The sequence below is a fragment of the Molossus molossus genome, unplaced genomic scaffold, assembly GCF_014108415.1.
Source record: "Molossus molossus isolate mMolMol1 unplaced genomic scaffold, mMolMol1.p scaffold_m16_p_21, whole genome shotgun sequence".
Classification (NCBI taxonomy): Eukaryota; Metazoa; Chordata; class Mammalia; order Chiroptera; family Molossidae; genus Molossus; species Molossus molossus.
In genome coordinates, this window is record NW_023425357.1 from 47921879 (window position 1) to 47942848 (window position 20970).

At 61.5% G+C, this 20970-nt stretch overlaps 1 protein-coding gene across 1 annotated transcript in view; it reads left to right on the forward strand.

The window, feature by feature from the left end:
* The window catches only part of ZNF423 (zinc finger protein 423), a 267618-nt gene that overhangs the window by 152035 nt on the left and 94613 nt on the right, over positions 1–20970 (forward strand). The window contains exons 4-5 of the mRNA XM_036274427.1: positions 2291–5505; positions 9824–9908. Coding sequence (XP_036130320.1) covers positions 2291–5505; positions 9824–9908 — 3300 coding nt within the window. The remainder of the gene's footprint in view (positions 1–2290; positions 5506–9823; positions 9909–20970) is intronic.

The window sequence follows — 20970 nt, forward strand, 5'->3', positions numbered from 1 at the left end:
CCACTCTCATCCTCGGGCAGGTGGCATGGGCCCGGGAGCCGATGGGTTCCACTCTGCCTTGCTGGCCTCGGGGGGCCCTCCCCGAAACGCAGACAGTGGGCCTGTGCCTGCCATCCTGTCATCCTGTCACAGAGGAGGTCCACTCCACGGCTGCGCTGAGGCTGGACAGGGGTCCCTCGCCCTTTCCCACCTGCGCGGTGCAGTCTTCTTCGGCCGACCTGTGGGAGCTTGTCCGGACCTCTGTCTGGTCCCGGGGCTGCCTGTGGCCGGTCCGGGTACTGTCACCTCCTCTGTTCCCTTGTCTGTGCAGTGGGGGCCCTGGATCTCCGGATGGTGTCTCGGGAAAGTGCTCAGCAGAATGGCTAGGACGGCTCCGTGGCAGCTGGAGTGAGCCTGAGCGAAGGCATCGAATAATACAGAGCTGGTTGAGCCTGGCCCGGGGGCGGGGGGCCGGGCTCCCCAGCGCCCAGCTCCAGCCATCTCCTCCCTTGGGTCCCTTTGTCTGCGCCCCGTGGAGCCTGGCGGGAGCTGGGAGTTACCAGGGAGGGCTGGGCCGCCTCCCTCACATCCAGTCTGAGGTTTCGGCGCATCTGCATCCTTGCTGTCTGAAGCACCCCGTAATGTGAGGCCCCCAGGGGAGCAGGTGCCTCACTGGGGAGGGCGTTCTGGGAGGTGCCCGTGCCAGGCTGGGTGGCTGGGCTTCAGAGGTGGGGACGCCGCTGGAGAGGCAGGACTCGTGGCGGGAGCTTGGCCAGCGGGGGTCGGACAGATCTTCACACGGTCAGGAAGATCGGGTGTCAGGGTGCTGGGTGGTGGGTGTGGCCCAGGAGCAAGCTCAGAGCCACCCCGAGGGACCCTGCAAGGCACTCCGGTCAGGCTCGCTATCTCCTGATGTCTGGGGCTTGGCCTGGGACAGCAGAGGGAGCCGCGGGTCCCTGTGACTGTGAGTGTGAGGGCGGTGAGGGCGTGTGTGCAGGTGCATGTGTGTGCAGGTGCGTGTGTGTGCAGGTGTGGATGTGCGTGTGTGGGAGAGTGTGTGATGTGCGTGTGTTTGTGTCTACGTCTGTGTGAGAGCTGTGTGTGCACCCGGGTCTGCCTGAGCCTTCCCTTCTGGAGGGTCTGGGCCACGTCTGCGGGTTGGCTGGGCTGGCGGGGCTGGGAGGCGGGGCCGCCGCTGCGTCCTTGGGTTTCAGGAGCCAGATCCGTGTGTCCGAACCTGCGTGCTCGTCCGGCTCCCCTGCCGCAGAACCCTGCGGGACGTTTCATTCACATCTGAGTTTTAAACCCACTGGCGAAACTTGAGCCACGGACCGCGCTCCTGCTCCGGCTGGCGGGGCGCGCCCTCCGCGTCTCGGGGGCTCCGCGGGCTCCATGGCTGCGTCCTGGGTGCCTTTGTTTTCCCAGAAACAACAGCCCTCGTTTGTTTAGCTTCGTCTCCTCGAGGCTGGGTGGACCTGGGAGTGGGCTGGGGGCGGGGGGCTCCTGTCCCCAGGGAGGGTGGGCCCCACTGGGGATCTGTGGAAGGAAACGCCCACCCCCCACAGTGGATTTAGGGGTCCCCTAGGCTCTGAGCTCTGTGGCCATCTGGGTCCTGGTCCATCTTTGAATCGCTGTCACTATCAGGCTGTCTCCGGAGGCTTGGGTGGCCTTGGGCGGCTCCTGGGGTGGAGGGGAGCATAGACCCACCCCTTGGGAGGTTTGGGCGGGAACCTGCAGACCCTTCTCAGTGCCCTCTGCTCACTCCTGTGTGTGCTCCGTGTCCGAGGCCACGTGTCTGCCACCTGAGGGAACAGTTCTTCTTTGTCAGCCCCCCACCCCCGAACAACGGAGTGTCGCCCGGTCATTAACATGCACTGTGTTTTCTGCGAAGTTTCACCTGTGCCCCCTGGGACCAGGGAGTGGACTCTCCCACCAGGACTCGGGGCTGGAGGGGAGGCGACCCCAGGTCTGGTCAGGTGATGGAACTTGTCTCGTTTCCCGTGACTTTGTCCAGGCTGCCCCTGCGTCACTTCCCACGGGGGCACCTGGTTCAGAGGCCCGGGCAGGATTTGCCGGGGGGAAAGGCACGTCCCCTCCATATCCTGCCGCCCCTCTGCCACCCCCTCTGCAGGCGGGAGGGCCCTCCTGGCCACCGGCTTCCGGCCGCTGTCCCTCCCCACTCCCCTGCAGCGGCCGGCCAGCTGCACAGCCTCAGCCGGCGAGCTGTCGAGAGGCTGGCTCTTCTCTCTGTCCTTGTTTCTCTGCGGCCCTGGGAATTGCCTCTAATCTCCTCCCTGCCTTCCCTCTGCAGATGGTGACGACGACCCGCAACTCTCCTGGGTGGCCTCGTCTCCCTCCAGCAAGGATGTTGCGTCACCCACGCAGATGATCGGGGACGGGTGCGACCTGGGCCTGGGTGAGGAGGAAGGGGGCACGGGCCTGCCGTACCCCTGCCAGTTCTGCGACAAGTCCTTCATCCGCCTGAGCTACCTGAAGAGGCACGAGCAGATCCACAGCGACAAGCTGCCCTTCAAGTGCACCTACTGCAGCCGCCTGTTCAAGCACAAGCGCAGCCGCGACCGCCACATCAAGCTGCACACGGGCGACAAGAAGTACCACTGTCACGAGTGCGAGGCCGCCTTCTCGCGCAGCGACCACCTGAAGATCCACCTGAAGACGCACAGCTCCAGCAAGCCCTTCAAGTGCTCGGTGTGCAAGCGCGGCTTCTCGTCCACCAGCTCGCTGCAGGGGCACATGCAGGCGCACAAGAAGAACAAGGAGCACCTGGCCAAGTCCGAGAAGGAGGCGCGCAAGGACGACTTCATGTGCGACTACTGCGAGGACACCTTCAGCCAGACGGAGGAGCTGGAGAAGCACGTGCTCAGCCGGCACCCGCAGCTCTCCGAGAAGGCCGACCTGCAGTGCATCCACTGCCCCGAGGTCTTCGCCGACGAGAGCGCGCTGCTCGCCCACATCCACCGGGCCCACGCCAACCAGAAACACAAGTGCCCCATGTGCCCCGAGCAGTTCTCCTCCGTGGAGGGCGTCTACTGCCACCTGGACAGCCACCGGCAGCCCGACTCCAGCAACCACAGCGTCAGCCCCGACCCCGTGCTGGGCAGCGTGGCCTCCATGAGCAGTGCCACGCCGGACTCCAGTGCCTCCGTGGAGCGTGGCTCCACCCCGGACTCCACCCTGAAGCCGCTGCGGGGCCAGAAGAAGCTGCGGGAGGACGGGCAGGGCTGGTCCAAGGTGGTCTACAGCTGCCCCTACTGCTCCAAGCGGGACTTTAACAGCCTGGCCGTGCTGGAGATCCACTTGAAGACCATCCACGCGGACAAGCCGCAGCAGAGCCACACGTGCCAGATCTGCCTGGACCCCCTGCCCACCCTGTACAACCTCAACGAGCACGTGCGCAAGCTGCACAAGAGCCACGCCTACCCCGTGATGCCCTTCGGGGGCATCTCCGCCTTCCACTGCAACTACTGCCCGGAGATGTTCACCGACATCAACAGCCTGCAGGAACACATCCGGGTCTCCCACGGCGGCCCCAGCACCAACCCGCCGGACGGCAGCAATGCCTTCTTCTGCAGCCAGTGCTCCATGGGCTTCCTGACCGAGTCCTCCCTCACCGAGCACATCCAGCAGGCCCACTGTGGCGTGGGCGGGGCCAAGCTGGAGTCCCCGGTGGCGCGGCCTGCGCAGTCCTTCATGGAGGTCTACTCCTGCCCCTACTGCACCAACTCGCCCATCTTCGGCTCCATCCTGAAGCTCACCAAGCACATCAAGGAGAACCACAAGAACATCCCGCTGGCCCACAGCAAGAAGTCCAAGGCTGAGCAGAGCCCCGTCTCCTCCGACGTGGAGGTGTCCTCCCCGAAGCGGCAGCGGCTCTCGGTGAGCGCCGACTCCATCTCCAACGGCGAGTATCCCTGCAACCAGTGCGACCTCAAGTTCTCCAACTTCGAGAGCTTCCAGACACACCTGAAGCTGCACCTGGAGCTCCTGCTGCGGAAGCAGGCCTGCCCCCAGTGCAAGGAGGACTTCGACTCCCAGGAGTCCCTGCTGCAGCACCTGACGGTGCACTACATGACCACGTCCACCCACTACGTGTGCGAGAGCTGTGACAAGCAGTTCTCCTCGGTGGACGACCTGCAGAAGCACCTGCTGGACATGCACACCTTCGTGCTCTACCACTGCACCCTGTGCCAGGAGGTCTTCGACTCCAAGGTGTCCATCCAGGTGCACCTGGCGGTGAAGCACAGCAACGAGAAGAAGATGTACCGCTGCACGGCCTGCAACTGGGACTTCCGCAAGGAGGCCGACCTGCAGGTGCACGTCAAGCACAGCCACCTGGGCAACCCGGCCAAGGCGCACAAGTGCATCTTCTGCGGCGAGACCTTCAGCACCGAGGTGGAGCTGCAGTGCCACATCACCACGCACAGCAAGAAGTACAACTGCAAGTTCTGCAGCAAGGCCTTCCACGCCATCATCCTGCTGGAGAAGCACCTGCGGGAGAAGCACTGCGTGTTCGACGCCGCGACCGAGAACGGCACGGCCAACGGGGTGCCCCCCGCCGTGGCCAAGAAGGCTGACCCCGCGGACCTGCAGGGCATGCTGCTCAAGAACCCCGAGGCGCCCAACAGCCACGAGGCCAGCGAGGACGACGTGGACGCGTCGGAGCCCATGTACGGCTGCGACATCTGCGGGGCAGCCTACACCATGGAGGTCCTTCTGCAGAACCACCGGCTGCGGGACCACAACATCCGGCCCGGGGAGGACGACGGCTCGCGCAAGAAGGCGGAGCTCATCAAGGGCAGCCACAAGTGCAACGTGTGCTCGCGGACTTTCTTCTCGGAGAACGGGCTCCGGGAGCACCTGCAGACGCACCGGGGCCCCGCCAAGCACTACATGTGCCCCATCTGTGGCGAGCGCTTCCCCTCCCTGCTGACGCTCACCGAGCACAAGGTGACCCACAGCAAGAGCCTGGACACGGGCACCTGCCGCATCTGCAAGATGCCCCTGCAGAGCGAGGAGGAGTTCACCGAGCACTGCCAGATGCACCCCGACCTGCGCAGCTCGCTCACGGGCTTCCGCTGCGTGGTCTGCATGCAGACGGTCACCTCCACGCTCGAGCTCAAGATCCACGGCACCTTCCACATGCAGAAGCTGGCGGGCAGCTCGGCCGCGTCCTCCCCCAACGGCCAGGGGCTGCAGAAGGTCTACAAGTGCGCCCTGTGCCTCAAAGAGTTCCGCAGCAAGCAGGACCTGGTGAAGCTCGATGTCAACGGGCTCCCCTACGGCCTCTGCGCCGGCTGCATGACCCGCAGCGCCAATGGACAGGTGGGTGGCCTGGCCCCGCCGGAGCCCGCCGACCGGCCCTGCGCCGGCCTCCGCTGCCCTGAGTGCAGCGTCAAGTTCGAGAGTGCCGAGGACCTGGAGAGCCACATGCAGGTGGACCACCGCGACCTCACCCCCGAGACCAGTGGGCCCCGGAAAGGCGCCCAGACGTCACCAGTGCCCCGGGTAAGTGAGGCCGCTCGATGACCCCTGCCACTTGGGCCCTGCAGGTCCCCGGAGGAACCACCACACAGCCTCCTGGGGCGTCCTCTGGAGCAGCCCAGAGAAGCAGCTCTGTCCTGCAGCGGTCACGCACCTCTATGTTGCGGCAGATCCGAGTGTGAACCCCAATAGTGCCGTGTCCTCTCCAGCTGTGTGACATGTCCATTATTGATCTCGTTTCTAACTGCTCAGCTGTGGCAGACTTGATGTGAGGGCCCGTGACATCATCCCGGGCAGGGACGCGCAGTGGTTGACGTAGTGCCTGCCCCAGGCATGACGCTGTCATCCTTGCGATTGTTGGGAGGGTTTTCCCCTGCTGCTGGGTCTCCTGGGGACGCCGCTTTGCTATTCGGGCTGTAGATCCTCGAGTCTTTTCCTGGGCTTTATTGATTTTAGAGAGAGAGGAAGGGAGGGAGAGAGAGAGAGAGATAGAAACATCGATGAGAGAGAACATCGATGGGCCGCCTCCTGCACGCCCCCCACTGGGGATCGGGCCTACACATTGGGCATGTGCCCTGACCAGGAATCGAACCGGCACCGCTTGGTGCAGGGGTCGACGCTCAACCACTGAGCCACAGCGGCCGGGCAGTCTCCAGTCTTTTGAGAGTTTATGGAGATAACGCCCGCAGCAAGGGCTGGGCCTGGCCTCCAGGGCTCAGTCATGCCTGTCCCGATCACCAGCGGATAGGACTGGCATCATGCTAGGCAGTGCAGTTGCTGGTACACAGAGGCCTTGGAAATGGTCCTGTTATCATTAACGAGTCATCGATTTGTTCATTCATTCACCAAGTTTGTCCTGAGCCTAGCAGCCAAGGACCAGAAACGGACCTGCCGGGGGGGCCTCCCAGACCAGGGGAGTCACAGGCCCTTATCCAGTGGGTTTCAATGACGCAGTGGAACCTCGGCTCCTGGAGGGTCCACATGGGGCCTGGGCACTGCAGCCAGGGGCTCCTGATGGGGCACCTGGAGCCTGTATCGGACAAGGTGGCTGGAGACCCCTCCACGCAGCGTTCTGCTCCCAGATCGAGCAGGTGCCAGGCGCGTCTCGAGGGTGTCTTTCCCCGGAGGGCTGCTGTGGGTGCCACTGGCGGGGAGGTGGGGTTTAGGGAGGGGCCGCCTGCCTGCGGCAGGTGCCCACTGGAAGCCAGGGAAGTTTGCCGAGGGGTCTCACTGCGGGGTTAGAACTGGGGCCTGGACTCCAGGATTCTGGGGGGGTGAGTGGGTGAGAGAATGAGGGGGGCTGGGGAGTGAAGGCAGGCTCTGCAGTGGAAGGGACCGTGGGGGCTCCTGGCCCAGCTCCCCGAGCCCAGGTCCTGAACATGGGCCCTTCCCGGTCCCTGCTGCTCTACTCCGTCCCCTGGGCTTCAGCTTGCTGGCTGGCCAGTGTGGCGGACTTGGGAGCATCTGGGCTTGGAGTCAGGTGGGCTGGGTTAGCATCGTCTCTGCTAGTACCCACCTGTGGTTTGACCTCTCCGGGCGCTAGCCCCTGTCAAGCCAGAGGGTAACGGTAGTAATAATGGTCGTAGCAGGAGTCGTCTGCAGAGCTGACACCCGGGGGCCATCCTGGGTCTGTGTGAGCATCTGATGGGTCAGCGCCTGTCCCTCCTCATGCCCACGCTGTGTCTGGCTCTGAGGAGTCGCAGCTCATAGTGGACGGCACCTGTCATTCCCCCGTTTATAGCCACCACTCCCGTTATCAAGGGCTGAGGATGTCCGAGCAGGTGATCTATTCAGTCTTCTCCGCACCTCCCTTCACAGACAGGAGGCTCAGCTCGGGGCCGTTAGGGAGTTTGCCGCCAGCCCAGCTGCCGAGGGGCAGAAAAGGGCTGTGACCAGGTGGTGTGTGGTGCCACGGCCCGTCCTGCCCAGCGCTCTGGGGCTCATCCTGGCTGTGCGGGGTGCTGCCGGCAGGGGCAGGGTCCAGGTGGTCCCCTCCCATGCTAGGGCTGGCCCGGCTCTCCCCGTCCCAGCTGCACTCAGCCCCATCCCTGCCTCTTGGGCACTGCCAACCAGTGCCCCGGGGCTTCAGCCGGCCACGGGGGTGCCGGGAGCCCCCTCCTCCCCAGACTCAGCCCCGGATCCCACATCAAGTGCCACTTCCCAAAGCCCCCACTGTGTAGGTACTGGTTCTTCTGTTGTTTCCATGGCAACAACCCGGGAGCCTTGCTGTGACCTCTGTTTTGGCAGAGAGAGAATCCAGGCCCAGAAAGGTGGAGCCGTGTACCCCAGGACGCACAGCTGTGCGAGCCGGAGCGGGGTTCCAGACACGAGCGGGCTTCTTTGCTGGCTCCCAACAGGCCTGCCTGTCTCCGACCCGGGCCTGTGAGAGGAGCTGAGCTGACAATCCCAGCTGGGAGCCGGGCCGACGGGCCATGTGCAGAAGGGAGCTAGACAAAGCCGGCACCTCCCACTGGAGAGCAGCCTCTGGGGCCGGCCCCTGCCTGGGCAAGCCGGGGGCCGGGGCCCAGCTGTCTGCCAGCCCCTCCCCCTCCCCCAGGATGCATGCCTGTGAGAGCAGACCCCGGGGGCTGCGCAGGGGCTTGGGGGCTGGCAGGCTGGGACCCTCGGGAGTGTATCCATAGCAACCAGTTCTCGGAGGACTGGGTTCCCGTGGGGCTGAGGCTGCTGTTGGCTAGAGCATGAAGCGTTGAGGTTTCCGCCTCCCCCTCTGTTCATGGGTAATAACATCACCCCGACTCCAGACCCTCGCGGCGCCTCTCCCTGCCAGGTGGGGCACAGTGGGTGCTCCCACACTCCGTCGTAGTGCAGGGGAACAGACGTCCGGATCAGAGGGCTGGCCCTGGTCACACCAGCGTTCTGGTGCTCAGACCGGAACTGTCCGCGGTGGTCCGGGGCGTAGAGCCGAGATTGGCAGCTCAGACAGTGGGGTCCGGAGGGCCCTGCTGGGCCTCGAATCCCTGCACCGGGCTGTGGTCAAGTGGTTCAGCCTCTTGAAACGCCACGTTCTCATCTCCACCGCGGGGCTCGCAGAGCGACTGTGTGTTCAGAATGAACGGTGCCGGCACAGTGGGTGGTGGAAAACGTGAGCTGGGTCACCGTGACGGAAACGCAGCAGCTCTGGCTGTGTCTCCTCCCCTGCCCTCCTGACCCATCTCCGCCATTCTCCAGGGTGTCCTCTCTGCCCTGGGCCCTCTCTGAGGCTGCACAGGCCCCGGGGAGCGGCTGATGGCAAAGGATGTACTTCGAACGCCACATCCTGTCTGTGATGGCCTCCTAGGGCCGAGTGTCCAGAGGTGGAGAAGGGGACACAGACCAAGAAGAAGTGTTGGGGTGAGGATGGGGGCGGCTAAGGTCGCAGCAGGAAATCAAGGGTGAGTGAGAGAGTCTCCCCACTGCTTCTCCCCAGGCTCGTGTTCCACCAGCCGGGGGGCCAGACAGCCCTGTGCTCTGGACACGGGCCCCAACATGTGCAAGGCCACAGCACTGTCTGTGTGGGGCACCTGGGTGCACTCGTGTCTTAGTGGGTCTTGGTGTGTTGAACCTGTGTGTATGCGAGTGTGTGCATGCTTGTGCGCACACACGTGTACACAGTAGTCTACATGTATGTCCTCGGGAGTGCATATCAGGGTGCGGCTGTGCACACACCTGTGTGAGAGGCTGCTTGTGCATCTTGGGCACACTCGAAGTGGTAGACGTGGCCATCCGGTTCCGGTGAGGAGGCTGACAGCGTGTGTGTAAACTGTGCTGTCCACTCCTGTGTGGACCTGTGTGCCAGGGAGCTGGCTGTGGTGTGTGGTGTGGGGGGGTGTCCATGAGGGGTGAGTTGGGGTGAAGGTGAGCATGGGGTGTCGTATGTATGCTTGCACCTCTGTGTGTATGTTCTCATGTCTGTGTCCAAGCGTGTGTAGTTGGCCGGCTGGCTGGGGTGTGTGGGGGGTATGGGGGGTAGGCAGAAGGTAGGTAGGTGGAAAGACGGGTAGAGGAAAGGATGCAGGGACAGATGGATGGGCAGGTGGACTGGAGCACACTGGAGCCGGCAGCCTCCCTCGACTTCCTCTCCGTGGTCCTGCTGTGCGCGCACACCCGGGACGGGCATGTCCCCGAGCCTAGCGGGGGCAGCTCCTGTGGAATGGAGCCCAACCCCGTAACCCCGTCCCCAGGCGGAGAGCTGGCTTCAGAAGCAGGTGGGAGGAGAGTGGCCTGGAGGGACCTGGGAGGGGACCAGGCCATCCTGGGGAGTCTGAGCCAGGGCCTCCAGGGCTTCTGCTCTCTGCTCTCCTTCCCGACTGGCTAATTCCTTCCTTTTTTGGTTTCCAAACAGAAAAAGACATACCAGTGCATCAAGTGCCAGATGACCTTCGAGAATGAGCGAGAGATCCAGATCCACGTTGCCAACCACATGATCGGTGAGAGGAGGCGCTCCCGCCGCGCCGGGGCCACGCGCCGGGGGCCACGCGCCGGGGGCCACGTGCCGGGTGGGCGGTTTGCGGCTCCTTCTCCGGGCCACTGGCTTTGAGGGCAAGGGCTGGAGCCTGCTGCTGTCGCGGAGGCATCTCGATGGGAGCCAGAATGCAGAGCTGGGCTCGATCCCTGTCCAACCTCGGCCTCCCGGCTCCGCTCACGTCACATCCCTCCTTTGACAGCCTCTCCAGCGTCCCTTTCCCTGCATTTCCGGGGCAGGCGTGCTTCCATTTCGTCTGTCATGGCATCAAATAGGTTTCACTGCTCGTGTTTCCCCAGGGAACGTGGCGGATTCCTCAGGCACGTGGTCCAAAGGTCACCACGGTGCTTCTCTGCTGCTGGCAGGTGGTTGGGACTTTAGGAAACTGCTTTTCTGCAAGAGAGGCTTTCAAAGTCCCGCGTTGGCCCGAGGTGTGAGGGGAAGCCTGCCTTGGATGAGCGTGGTCCCCTGGCAGGGGTGAGCTCCCTGTGAGAGAGGGCACCTCTCTGCCGAGCGCAGGGGGCCGCGGGTTTGGCAGGGGCCCTCAGGAGCTTCTGGAATCCTGGTGCCCTGAGGAGGGGAATGTGACCACCTTTTCTAAGACCCTGCTGTCTGAGAAGTGGGGTGTCAGTCTCACGTTTAACATCCCGACAGTTACGTCCTCCCCTCTTCTCTTCCTCTAAATCTTTTCATTATAGTCTTAACAGCAGCCATGCCAATGGAGTGCTATTGTACGAAACCCTTTATTGACTGCATACATTGAAAAACTCCACCGAAGTGTACTGCTAATGAGTTCTCATGAACCGAGAACACCTGCGTATACAACACCCAGAGGAAGAAGCCGACCATAACTGCCCCCCAGAACCCCACTGTGTGGCCCTCCCCCCACCCACAAAGGTCATCTCCATCCTGGGGTCTAGCCGCATAGGTTGCTTTTGCCTGTTTTGTACAAAGTGAGATTAATCATACAGTTTCCGTACAGTGTACAGTATCTTCGCTGATTTATATTAGTGCCTGTGGTTGGACGTTGTCCCTTTTCACCGGTGTATAATATTCCGCCATGTGACCACCATTTATCTGCTTTTGATGGCACCTGGGTAGTTTCCATTTTTGAGTTGTTTCAAATTGCACACTTCCATGGACATTCTTGTAGGTGTGGTGAACATGCGCATGCCATTTTATTATTATTGTTTTTAATTTTTTTTTTTCTTTTAGAGAGAGTGCAAGGGGGGGAGGAGAGAGAGAAAGAAAGAGAGAGAAACGTCTATGTGAGATGGACACATCTACTGGTTGCCTCCTGTATGTGCCCTGACCAGGACCTGGGATTGAACCTGCAATCCAGGTATGTGCCCTTGACCGGGCATTGAATCCATGACCCTTTGGTCCAAGGGCCAACATTCTAACCGCTGAGCTAAACCAGCCAGGGTGCATGCCATTTTAAATGGCTGTCTCTAGGGCTGGCTGGCTGGGTCATAGGCTGTGAGGAGGCTCACCTTCAGGGGGTCCTGATAAATTTTCAGAGTGGCTGTATGACATCATACTCCCACCAGCAGGTGTGCAAGTGACTGCATCTGTGCTCAGGGCGAGTATGGTCCCTGGTCCCCACCCAGCGGCAGCCTTGCCGTGCTCCGTGGGTGTGGGCGCCCAGCATCCGAGAGACCCAGAGCCGGCCCCCTGGAGGCGGGGACCCTGACCGTGTGTGGTGGGGCTGGCCCCGTGGTGAGGGACAGGAACAGCCCAGGGAGACGGCTCTGTAACGTGTTCCGTTTGAAAGTCCCCTGCTGACGTCGGAGGAAGCCTGTCAGTCACTGCTGCTGGGCGCGCTCAGGGCGAGTGCAGGAGGTGGAGATGAAGCTGTCTACCGACGTCTGCTTTCGGAGCAGGTGTTACCGTGAGCGGCTGTCTGCAAGCGCGAAGGGCAGGGCCTGGCTAATTGGACCTCAGTGACTTCAGCGGTGCCCCCCTTCTCGTCCACCTCCTTCCGTCGGAACCGGGGAGCTGTGTGGTGTCTTCAGGTGGAAGGAGAGGGGTCTCCTCTTAACGAGTGGGGGGAGGGGAAAGGAGGGTTGGTGGGCCTGTGTGTGAGCGGAGGGTCCTGTCTTGGGGGGCCCAGGGCCCCTCACCCGCGCCTGCCCTGCGCGCTGTCTGCTGGAGCCTGGGAGCAGGCAGCAGGAGCTCAGGTCTCAGAGCCTGAGATTTCGGCCTGGCCGTTTATAAAATGGCAGAAGGTCTCACCACGCAGGCCCTGGGCCCGTGGGCACGGGGCACAGGCGGGCGGCCCCACGTGAACTCTACGCCTTCTCGCTGTAGCCCGTCCTCCCCTGGCCTCATCCACTTGATTGATTGAAGAACATCGACTGAACCCCAGCTGCAGGCCGAGCACTGAGGTCTCGGTGGGTGCTCGAAGCCCAGGGGACACAGCCCTGTCCCCTCCGGCATCCCACGCAAGACGCCACAGCACACACCCTGCGCAGCAGAGGGGGAGGTGGCGCTGGGTCAGGAGGCCAGCAGCGGCCGTGGCTGAGCCCACCCGTGCCAGGTCTTTCACAGGTGCTAGTCGTCCGTCTCACGAGGAGGTTGAATGACTCACCCACGTGCTTCCAGCAGGAATCACAGGAGCCGGGGCCTGAGTAAGAGCCGGGCTCTCTTGTCTTGTGGTTCTCCGCCAGGGGCCTGTGGTGGGAGAGACCCCACTTGGCACGGTTGTGGGGGCTTGGCAGCAGCTGGGTCTGTGTGTTCTCAGCCCCCACCAGTCCCTGTTGTGTTTTAGGGGGATACTTTGTATCCCCAGCCTGGTCTCTGTGGCACCTGAGTGTGTAACCTAAGGCTTATGCACTAGGGAGCCATTGAAGGTTCTGGAGCAGGGTGTTTCAGGGGTGTCAACCTGGCGGCAGGGTCGAGAAGGACAGGAGAGAAAGAGACCCGTCTGGTCTGGCCAGAGATGAGGGGATGAGGCAGGGGTCAGGAGGGCCGGGAGGTGAGAGACTGTATTTGGCCTGTGTTGTGTACCTCATTGGCCTGGTGGCGGGGGGCAGAGGGAGGTGTGAATGGAAGAGAACCAGGCACCGAGCCCTGGTATGGGAGGGGGGCTCTGGTTTCAGGCAACACCGTTGGGGCCCAGTGTCTCTGTGGACAGCTTCCCCCGCTAAACGGCCTGAGCCCAGAGTGGCCGCTGGAGCTGACAGGGGCCAAAGCCCCCTTAGTGGCACCAAGGGGACTCAGCTGGTAGAAGTGGCCTGTTCAGCTTGGTGGCCCTCGCATAAACTTGGGGCACCGGGGGTCTAAAGCAGGCCTCCCCACAGACCGGGGCTGCCGGAGACCTCCCCTGGGGGCGCTAAACAGGCCTTTTTATAGCGGGACGCCTCTTTGGGGCTTTGCAGCCGCCAGACCTGCAGTTATGATGACTCAGGGACACGTCTCCTTGGAAACATTCCCCAGCACCCCTCGCCTGGCCGCTGCTGGCCGGGAGCTGTGTGGCGCTCACAGACAGGCACGGTCTTTGGAACCTTTTGGGCACTGAGGTCTCCTCTGAAATGCCCCCTCGCCCAGGGACTGAGGTCCCTCTCTGGGCTTCCCCAGCTTTTCGACACCCCTCACCTCACAGGCACGTCACACACGTGGGACAGCCCACAGCTCTGTTCTGCTGGCCTCCTGCCCGCATGGCCGGCTCTGCCCAGCCTGTCCCCGCCTCCCCTCAGCCTCCAGGGCCACTGCCCTCCCCCAGTGCTGGGAGGACGCCCCCTCTGAGGGGCTCTGCGGGTGCCCACCTGCGCTCCCTGGGGCCTGCTGAGCCAGAGCTGAAGGAAGGGTTGTGGGAGGCTGGCCCAGGCAGGGCCCCCAGCGGCTGGGGAAGGGGTGTCTGCCCTTGTGTGCTGAATGTGTGCGTACAGGGCGTGTGCAGCCCTCCGAGGGCACACGGGGCCGCAGACTTCGAGGAGTGATTTGCAGAGTTCTGCTCTCCTCCTCTGCTTGTGGGCACCTCCCCTCTCGGCCCTGACGGATGGGCTAGAGAAGGGGTCTGAGCACTTGTCCTTGAAATAATGATCTTGCTATGACTCAGGTTGGCCCCCAAGGGGGTGACTCAGCCTCTGGGCTCTGGTGTCCTTACCCAGGGCTTCCCGGGTCCTGGGGGAGCCCCGAGGAGGTCAGGGCTGGGCAGGGGCAGTCCTCGGGAACCTTGTCAGGGATGCTTGCCCTTCATGTCCTTGGAAAGTGACTCTGGGCCTTGGGGCGGGCAGCCAGACCTAGGCCCATCCCCTGGGGGCACCGGTCATTCTGGAGACGTTATTTTCTTGGTCACATCAGCCCTTCCCCGGGGAGTCTCGTAAGGGCTGGGCTTTGCTCTTGGTGGTGACGGAACAGGCATTTGGAAGATCAGCCTCTGATGCCTGCTCAGGCCAGGCCCACTGCGCTGGGCGGGGTCCTCGTGTGCCCTCTTCTCTGTGAGGGGATGGGCCCTGGCGCACGGGGGGGGGGGGGGTCTGCTCAGGGCGTGTGTGAGAGAGCGGGGGAGAGGCTGTTCCGCCTGAGTCTTCAGGGAGCACACCCCTGTTCCAGGTGGAACGCCCCCGTCCGGGCTGGTCTCCTTCCTTTGCAGCTCTTTGCACCCCCGGACCCTGGCCGAGCCTGGCCTGTGGCACGGGGTGGGGTCTGGTGGGGAGATCAGTCTCATCCTCACACCGGGGAGTACAGAAACCTCGAATATAGCTGCAGAGAAAGACACGTGGAAAGGAAGGAAAAGGGGCTCCTGGCTGTTTTCCGCCAGGAGCGCGTGTTGCTGAGCATGGCTGTGGGGTTCTTCATGATGCTTTGAGTCAGGTAGCGCCGGGCCCAGAACACCTGTCGGACTGCGTCTGTGACAGAAACGCCTCCTCCCCGCACAGATCACGGTTCAGGGTCGGGAACGGCTCTGTCACAGTGACAAGCTGGACAGAGAGCCTATAATCCAATTCTTTCTCCTTTTTGCACCCCCTCCCCCATAAGTAGGACATCGTCACTGTCCCCTAACAGTCCTCGTGGGCAAGGGCTCAGTTTCCCGGCCCTGGAATAACACTGGTTGGTTGAGGAGCTATGGGTTAGGCACCTTGGTCTATGGAGCATCTGCCAGTTCTGTATTTTAAAGTAGTGGGAATTTTGTCATTTTCATAGATTTCTTCCGTTATTTTTTAAAGAGAGGCAAAGGCCTCTGTAGTGAGGTTTCCTGTCACTAACCTGAGTTCAGGGGACATGACCGAGATGGAGATGGTAACCTACAAGGTATCATCAATATCATGTCCCAAGCCTGAGTAATGAAAGCCCAAAGGATAGGCATGTGGCCCCGTCTGGGCATTCCAGGGGAGCTTCCTGGAGGAGGTGACATGTGATCAGGGACTTAGAGGACGGGAAGTCAGGTGGGAGAGTTCTTTCAACCAGAGAAAATAGCATGAATCAATTCACAGAGAGGAGGCCCATGTGGTATGTGGGGAAAGTATAGACACCTTAGTATCGCTGTAGAAAAACTTGTGAGGCAAGGTGGGCAGATCACAGAAAAGACTGGTAGAGTGGGTGAGAGAAGGTGAGCATGTTGGTTGGAAGGGTGTGGGGTGGAGAAATATTTCAGAGGCAGAACTAGCAGGATTTGGCAACTGAGTGGCTATGGGGAGGGCCTGTAGCTTTAGGAAAAAATAATGTTTCTACTGGTAACGTGAATCCTTAAAAGACGCTGAAGCCCTGGCTGGTTTGGCTCAGCAGTTAGAGTGTCGGCCCGTGGACCAGAGAGTCCCAGGTTCGGTTCCCACTAAGGGCACATACCTCTGTTGCAGTTTGTTCCCAGACCTAGTTGGGGACGTGTGTGCGGCAACCACTCGATGTGTGTCTCTCACATCGATGTTTCTCTCTCTTCCTCCCTCTCTCCCTCCTGCTCTATCTGAAGATAAATGCAAAAATGTCCTCAGGTGAGGATAAAAAAAAAAAAAGGTGAAGTCCTCAGTCCACACTGGGCCCAGAGTATGTCCACGTCCTCTGAATTATGTGGCCCGTCACCACATGCACGGCAGCAGTGAGCCACGAAAGGCATTTTTCATGGTATCAGAGCCCTGAAAACACTTCTCCCAGCGAGGTTTCCATGAAGGCTTTCTGGTAAGAGGTAGACTCCTTACTCTCACACGCACACACACGTACACACGCGCACACATGTACACACACACACACACACGCTCACACGTACATGCACACACACACTCACGTACACATGCACACACATGTACACACGCTCACACGTACATGCACACTCATGTACACACGCTCACACACGTACACACACGTACACACGCGCACACATGTACACACACACACACGCTCACACGTACATGCACACACACACTCACGTACACATGCACACACATGTACACACGCTCACACGTACACACGCACACGCACACGCACACGCACACACACGTACACATGCACACCTGCGATCAGGCGATCTCAGCATGTGCCTTCAAGGGCTATTTCACCAACAAAAGATGGAGCGTCCCACTGTAGAGCATTCTGGGGCTTCTCTCTGCAGATCAGCATCGGAGTCTGGTTCCGGATGCCTGGCTGTCTCCCACTCCCCTCCTGGGGACCTGTCAGCAGCCTTTGCCGCCGCAGAGCCCCCCGCGTGGGCCCTGCCCGGGTTCCGACGGCCTCAGCAGAGTTTGGCGGTCAGGGCTTCTCTGCAGGAGGCTTGGAAACGGGTGGGTGGGTGGAGCACTGCTCCTCAGAATCAGGGACCAGATGAGTGAAGAAGTAGTTAGAACACGTGCCTCACCCTGGTCTCGCCCGGTCAGGGCACCTGTGCCGGGGCAGCTGCGAGAGGCTGGTATCTAGCCCAATGCACTGGGACCGCGGTACTGTTTGGGGAAGTACTGGCAGAGTTTCTGCCCTGAGGCCCCTGGCGGCAGACCCTCCCCTGTGCGCGGACTCCTGGTCCTCCCTGAGATGCAGCAAGAGTAACTCCTGGTCCACCTGGGGCCACCACCAGCCTACAGCCAGGACGGTGCAGACTGGCGGGACCCGCTGCACCCTTGCTCATCCACTTTGCTACCCCCTGCTCAGTCCGCAGAGGCGCTCACGGGGTCCTAGCCGTGCACTTGACCTGCCCTGCCTCTTCCTGACCGGGAGCCAGCCTGCCTGGCCCAGTGTCCCCGCTGCTCACGGACCCCTACGCCAGGCCCCTCTGCGCCGTCCCACCTGCTTCTCCTTCCCGCGGTGTCGGGGAGCCGTACCGCTGCGCTCTGGCTGCGCCCGCGAGAATCCAGGGAGGACGTCACGTCTCTCTAATTCTGACCCCGCAGAGTTTACTCCTACTCACCCTTCCGCTGTTGTCCTTCTGTTTGGGCTTGGACACTGTCTGCTAGTCTTTCCCTGGCGCTTTGTAGCGGTGGGGACCGTGGTGCAGGGTGGCGGCGGCGAGCGCAGCCGGGCCTCGCCCCACGCGGAGTGCGCTCAGGCCCGGTGGGCCGCTCGCTCTCCTTGCGCGGTTGTCATGACACCAGCCCAGTTTCGCTGATGTTTTTCTCACCCACCCTGTTGCTGGGTAGAGGCTGAGGAAACACCTTTCAGGGGAGCCCTTTGCCCCTCCTGCTCGGGCGCCAGGCAGTTCGGGAGTTGTGTCAGGAGCCCCTCTGTCCTTGGCTGTGCAGCCGGGGCCTGTGTTGGGCCGTGAATGGGAACCCGGCTCCGCAGTGCCCGCCTCCAGCCACGTGCCGCCTGGACCGCGACTCTGTTTCGGAGCATGGCCGCTTATGACCGAGGGAGCACCTGCAGGGAGGCACCGCCCCGGCTGAGGCCTCCGGCTCGGTGCTGACGTGAGGAGGGCCAGCTCCCCCTGTCCCTGGCATGAGGTGGGCCCGAGGGTCTGCTCTTTCCTGGTCTGTGAGCGCCTGTGTGGGGAATGGAAGTTGGTGGGGCAGGCTGGGCTCTTTTCGGGGGAGCGAGCTGGGTTTCCCATTGTGTTAGGAAGTGTCTTGGAGGGTCTTGCTGTTCTGCAGACACCAAGAAGGGGTCAGGAAGCTGAGGCTCAGAGAGGGGCAGACACTTGCCCAAGGTCACACAGATGGCCGAAAGCTGGGTGGATGCAAACCAGGCCTGCGCAGGCCCGAGGCCCTCTCTCCTCGCTGACCCCTCATTCATTCAGCAGGTGGAGTCCCAGGCTGGGTTCTTGAGTGACATTTCCAGTCAGTGAGCACCGCCCTCTCCAGCCCCTAGGGTCTGTATAATCAGAGGAGTTTGGGAAAGGCTGGTCTGTTCCACGCCTGCTGGTGGTGGGTCCAGGAGCCTGGCGGGTACCTGGGGGCCAGGCTTACACCCAGGGCCAGGGCCCACACATCAATCGGGCGGCATCCGGCATAGAAGCATCTTTGAAACTAATAACGCTGCATCCTCATTCACACCTGCGTGGTCTTGGTTTCCGCTGTTCTTTCATATTCTGATTTCGTCTTCCCAGGAACCAGTGGGTGGACAAGCTGGGGTCGTAGTGGGGAGAGGGCCCTGCTTTCTAACCCGGCACTGAAGCCGTTGTGGGCACCAGCGGGGGTGGGGAGGGGACACGGGGTGCTCACTGGTGCTGGTGGTCAGACATGGGGGGTAGCTGCGCGATGTTCTGAGCCTGGAGGATGGGAAAAAAATGTCGGATGGCAGGACCGGAGGGCTGAGCACAGTCCTGTCCCTGAAGGGAGCCGAGGTCCTGCAGAAACCAGGGTAAGTGCGGACAGTCAGATTCGGTATTTTGCATTGGTGGAGACTGGAAGCAAGGCTGCTGAGTCTGTGGTTCTCAAACCAAGACTTGAGGGACCCTGGCATTCCATACAGGTGCCTGTGGGCCACCCAGGTGCAGGGAGTCCCAGAGGGTGTGGTGCAGGGGTCGAGAGGAGCTCTGCTGTCCTGCTCTGGAAGTTGGTGTTTCCCGTAAGATTTTACTGGGACAGTCAGACAGACTGTCCTAGCTGTCCTCACTGCTCACCCCGTTACCGGAGGCAGGACAGCTGTGTCGGGCCTGGCCGGGTGGGCCCTGCCGGGCAGTCTCCAGACCTCTGTGAACCTCGGCTCGTCTTCCGGATGCGGCGGATGCTCTGTCCCAGGTTGCTGGCCGATCTGATGAGATGTCAATGGCCGCTGGCGCTTCCTGTGGGGTTTCGGGTCAGTGCTGAGGGACCTGGGGTCCAGCCAGTGGGTTGCCGATGGCGGCCCTGTCTGCTGCCTGCCTGCCTGTGTTCTCTGACCTGCTTTTTGCTACTTACCCTCTGCCCAAGTCCAGATTTTCCCGCAGCTCAGACATTGGTATAATACGAGAACACCCAAGGGCCTTTAGTCTCAAACGGTTCCTTGCTATCAAAAGCTTTGTCCTGCATCAGGACACAAGCCTCCGAGATTTCTGGCACCTGGTGCCCTTGCCCATCCCCAGGGCTCCCCTCGCCCTTCGCCTGCTCCTGGCGAGCTCAGAGGTAGGCCCACATCTAGACGACTTGGAGGAGGAGGAAGGAGGCTGGGTATTTGCTTACTCTTCTGTGTAAATTATTCAGTGATAGATTGCTTGTCCCTTCTCTCTGTGGCCATACTGTTGGTGCGAGTCTGGTGCTCAAAACGTGCGGACAGGGGACCAACTTCGTAATTTGTGCAAAATGAAAATTCAGGGCCCTGTGTTAGACTTTCAAGATGGCAACATCAGGGTAGGAGACCAAGTTCAGGGCCCTTCTTAATTCAGGCTCCTGCGCTACCCACCAGACGGGTCGCACACCCACGGAACCAGCACCGCAGAACTGCGGTCTGCAGGGCGAGGCTGTGCGGGTCGCATTCGGTCTGTGTGGTGGCCCTGCCAGAGGTCACCCCGCCAGGCCCTGACAGTGGCGGTGACCCAGAATTTTGGGATTCCGTCCTAGCTTCTGCATGTCCAGCTTCTTCCCTCTGGCGTGGCTTCTGGAACCTCCCCTTCCCACCCTCCCTTTCTCCTTGGCATTTCAGGGACGTGTTTCTCAGAGAAACCGAGGTGCCCGGGCTCCGTGTGGGCGCTGCTGGGGATGCTTCTGCTCCTCAGTGCCGCTCATCCGCCGGCGGCTCCACTGTTAACCTTTGGGGTTTGCTCGTAAAATAGAAACTCTCTTTGTAGGTCAGTTTGTCAGTAATTTTGGCAGCCGCAGGGCCACCGAGGGAATGAGGCTTGGTTCCCACTTGTCTCGCGCGCTCGGTTCGGAGACTTTCGCGCAGCCCTTCCCGGGAGGAACGCTCACCCCTGCCGGAAACGAGAGCCTGTTTTCTCTGACCTGGTTTCCAGTCGGCAGGAGTGGTCCCCATGTGCCGGGAGCGCGTGGCCGCGGAGGAGGGATGGGGTCCAGATGCAGCCATGGAGCTTCCTGCCGGAGCCTTGCTTTCTGGGCAGGTGACGCTGGGTGGGGCCCCGGGCTTTGCTTCTGTCCCCGTGTTAGGTGAAAGGGGTGTTTCTGCTGAGTCGGCACCCAGCTGGGCCCTCTGTGGTCTGGGGACCTGCATCGTGACCTGCCAGCTGACCCACCTTGTCCTGCATAACCCCTCCTGTCCTCTGCCCCCCAACCCCAGCCTGGGTTGCGGATGTTCAGACATCTTCCACCATGAAAACCTCCCAGCACCCCGCTCTGTGCTCCATGCTGCAGGGAAGAGGGGAAAATGAGCAAGGCCTCATCAGACCTGCCTGGCAGTAGACTGGGGTGAGGGCGTTTAAGTGAGCTGGGCTGGCAGGATTGGTGTCAGAGAGCACAGTGTTCAGGGAGTGCTCACACAGGTTCCCTGGAGAAATCAAGGGGGGCTTCCTGGAAGAGACAGTGATTAGTTGGACTCTGGACCTTCTCTCTATTATTTTGGGGGCCTCCAGGGAGTACTTTGAAACAGAGCATCTCGAGTCCAGGATAGGAAGCTGGGATAGCATTATGGCCGGGAAATCTAATCCCACCCAAACAATGATTGAGTTCCAACTGTGTGAAAGGCCCGGTGCAGGAGCAGAGTTGATTCGGACCTCGCCCAAGACTCCACGGCTA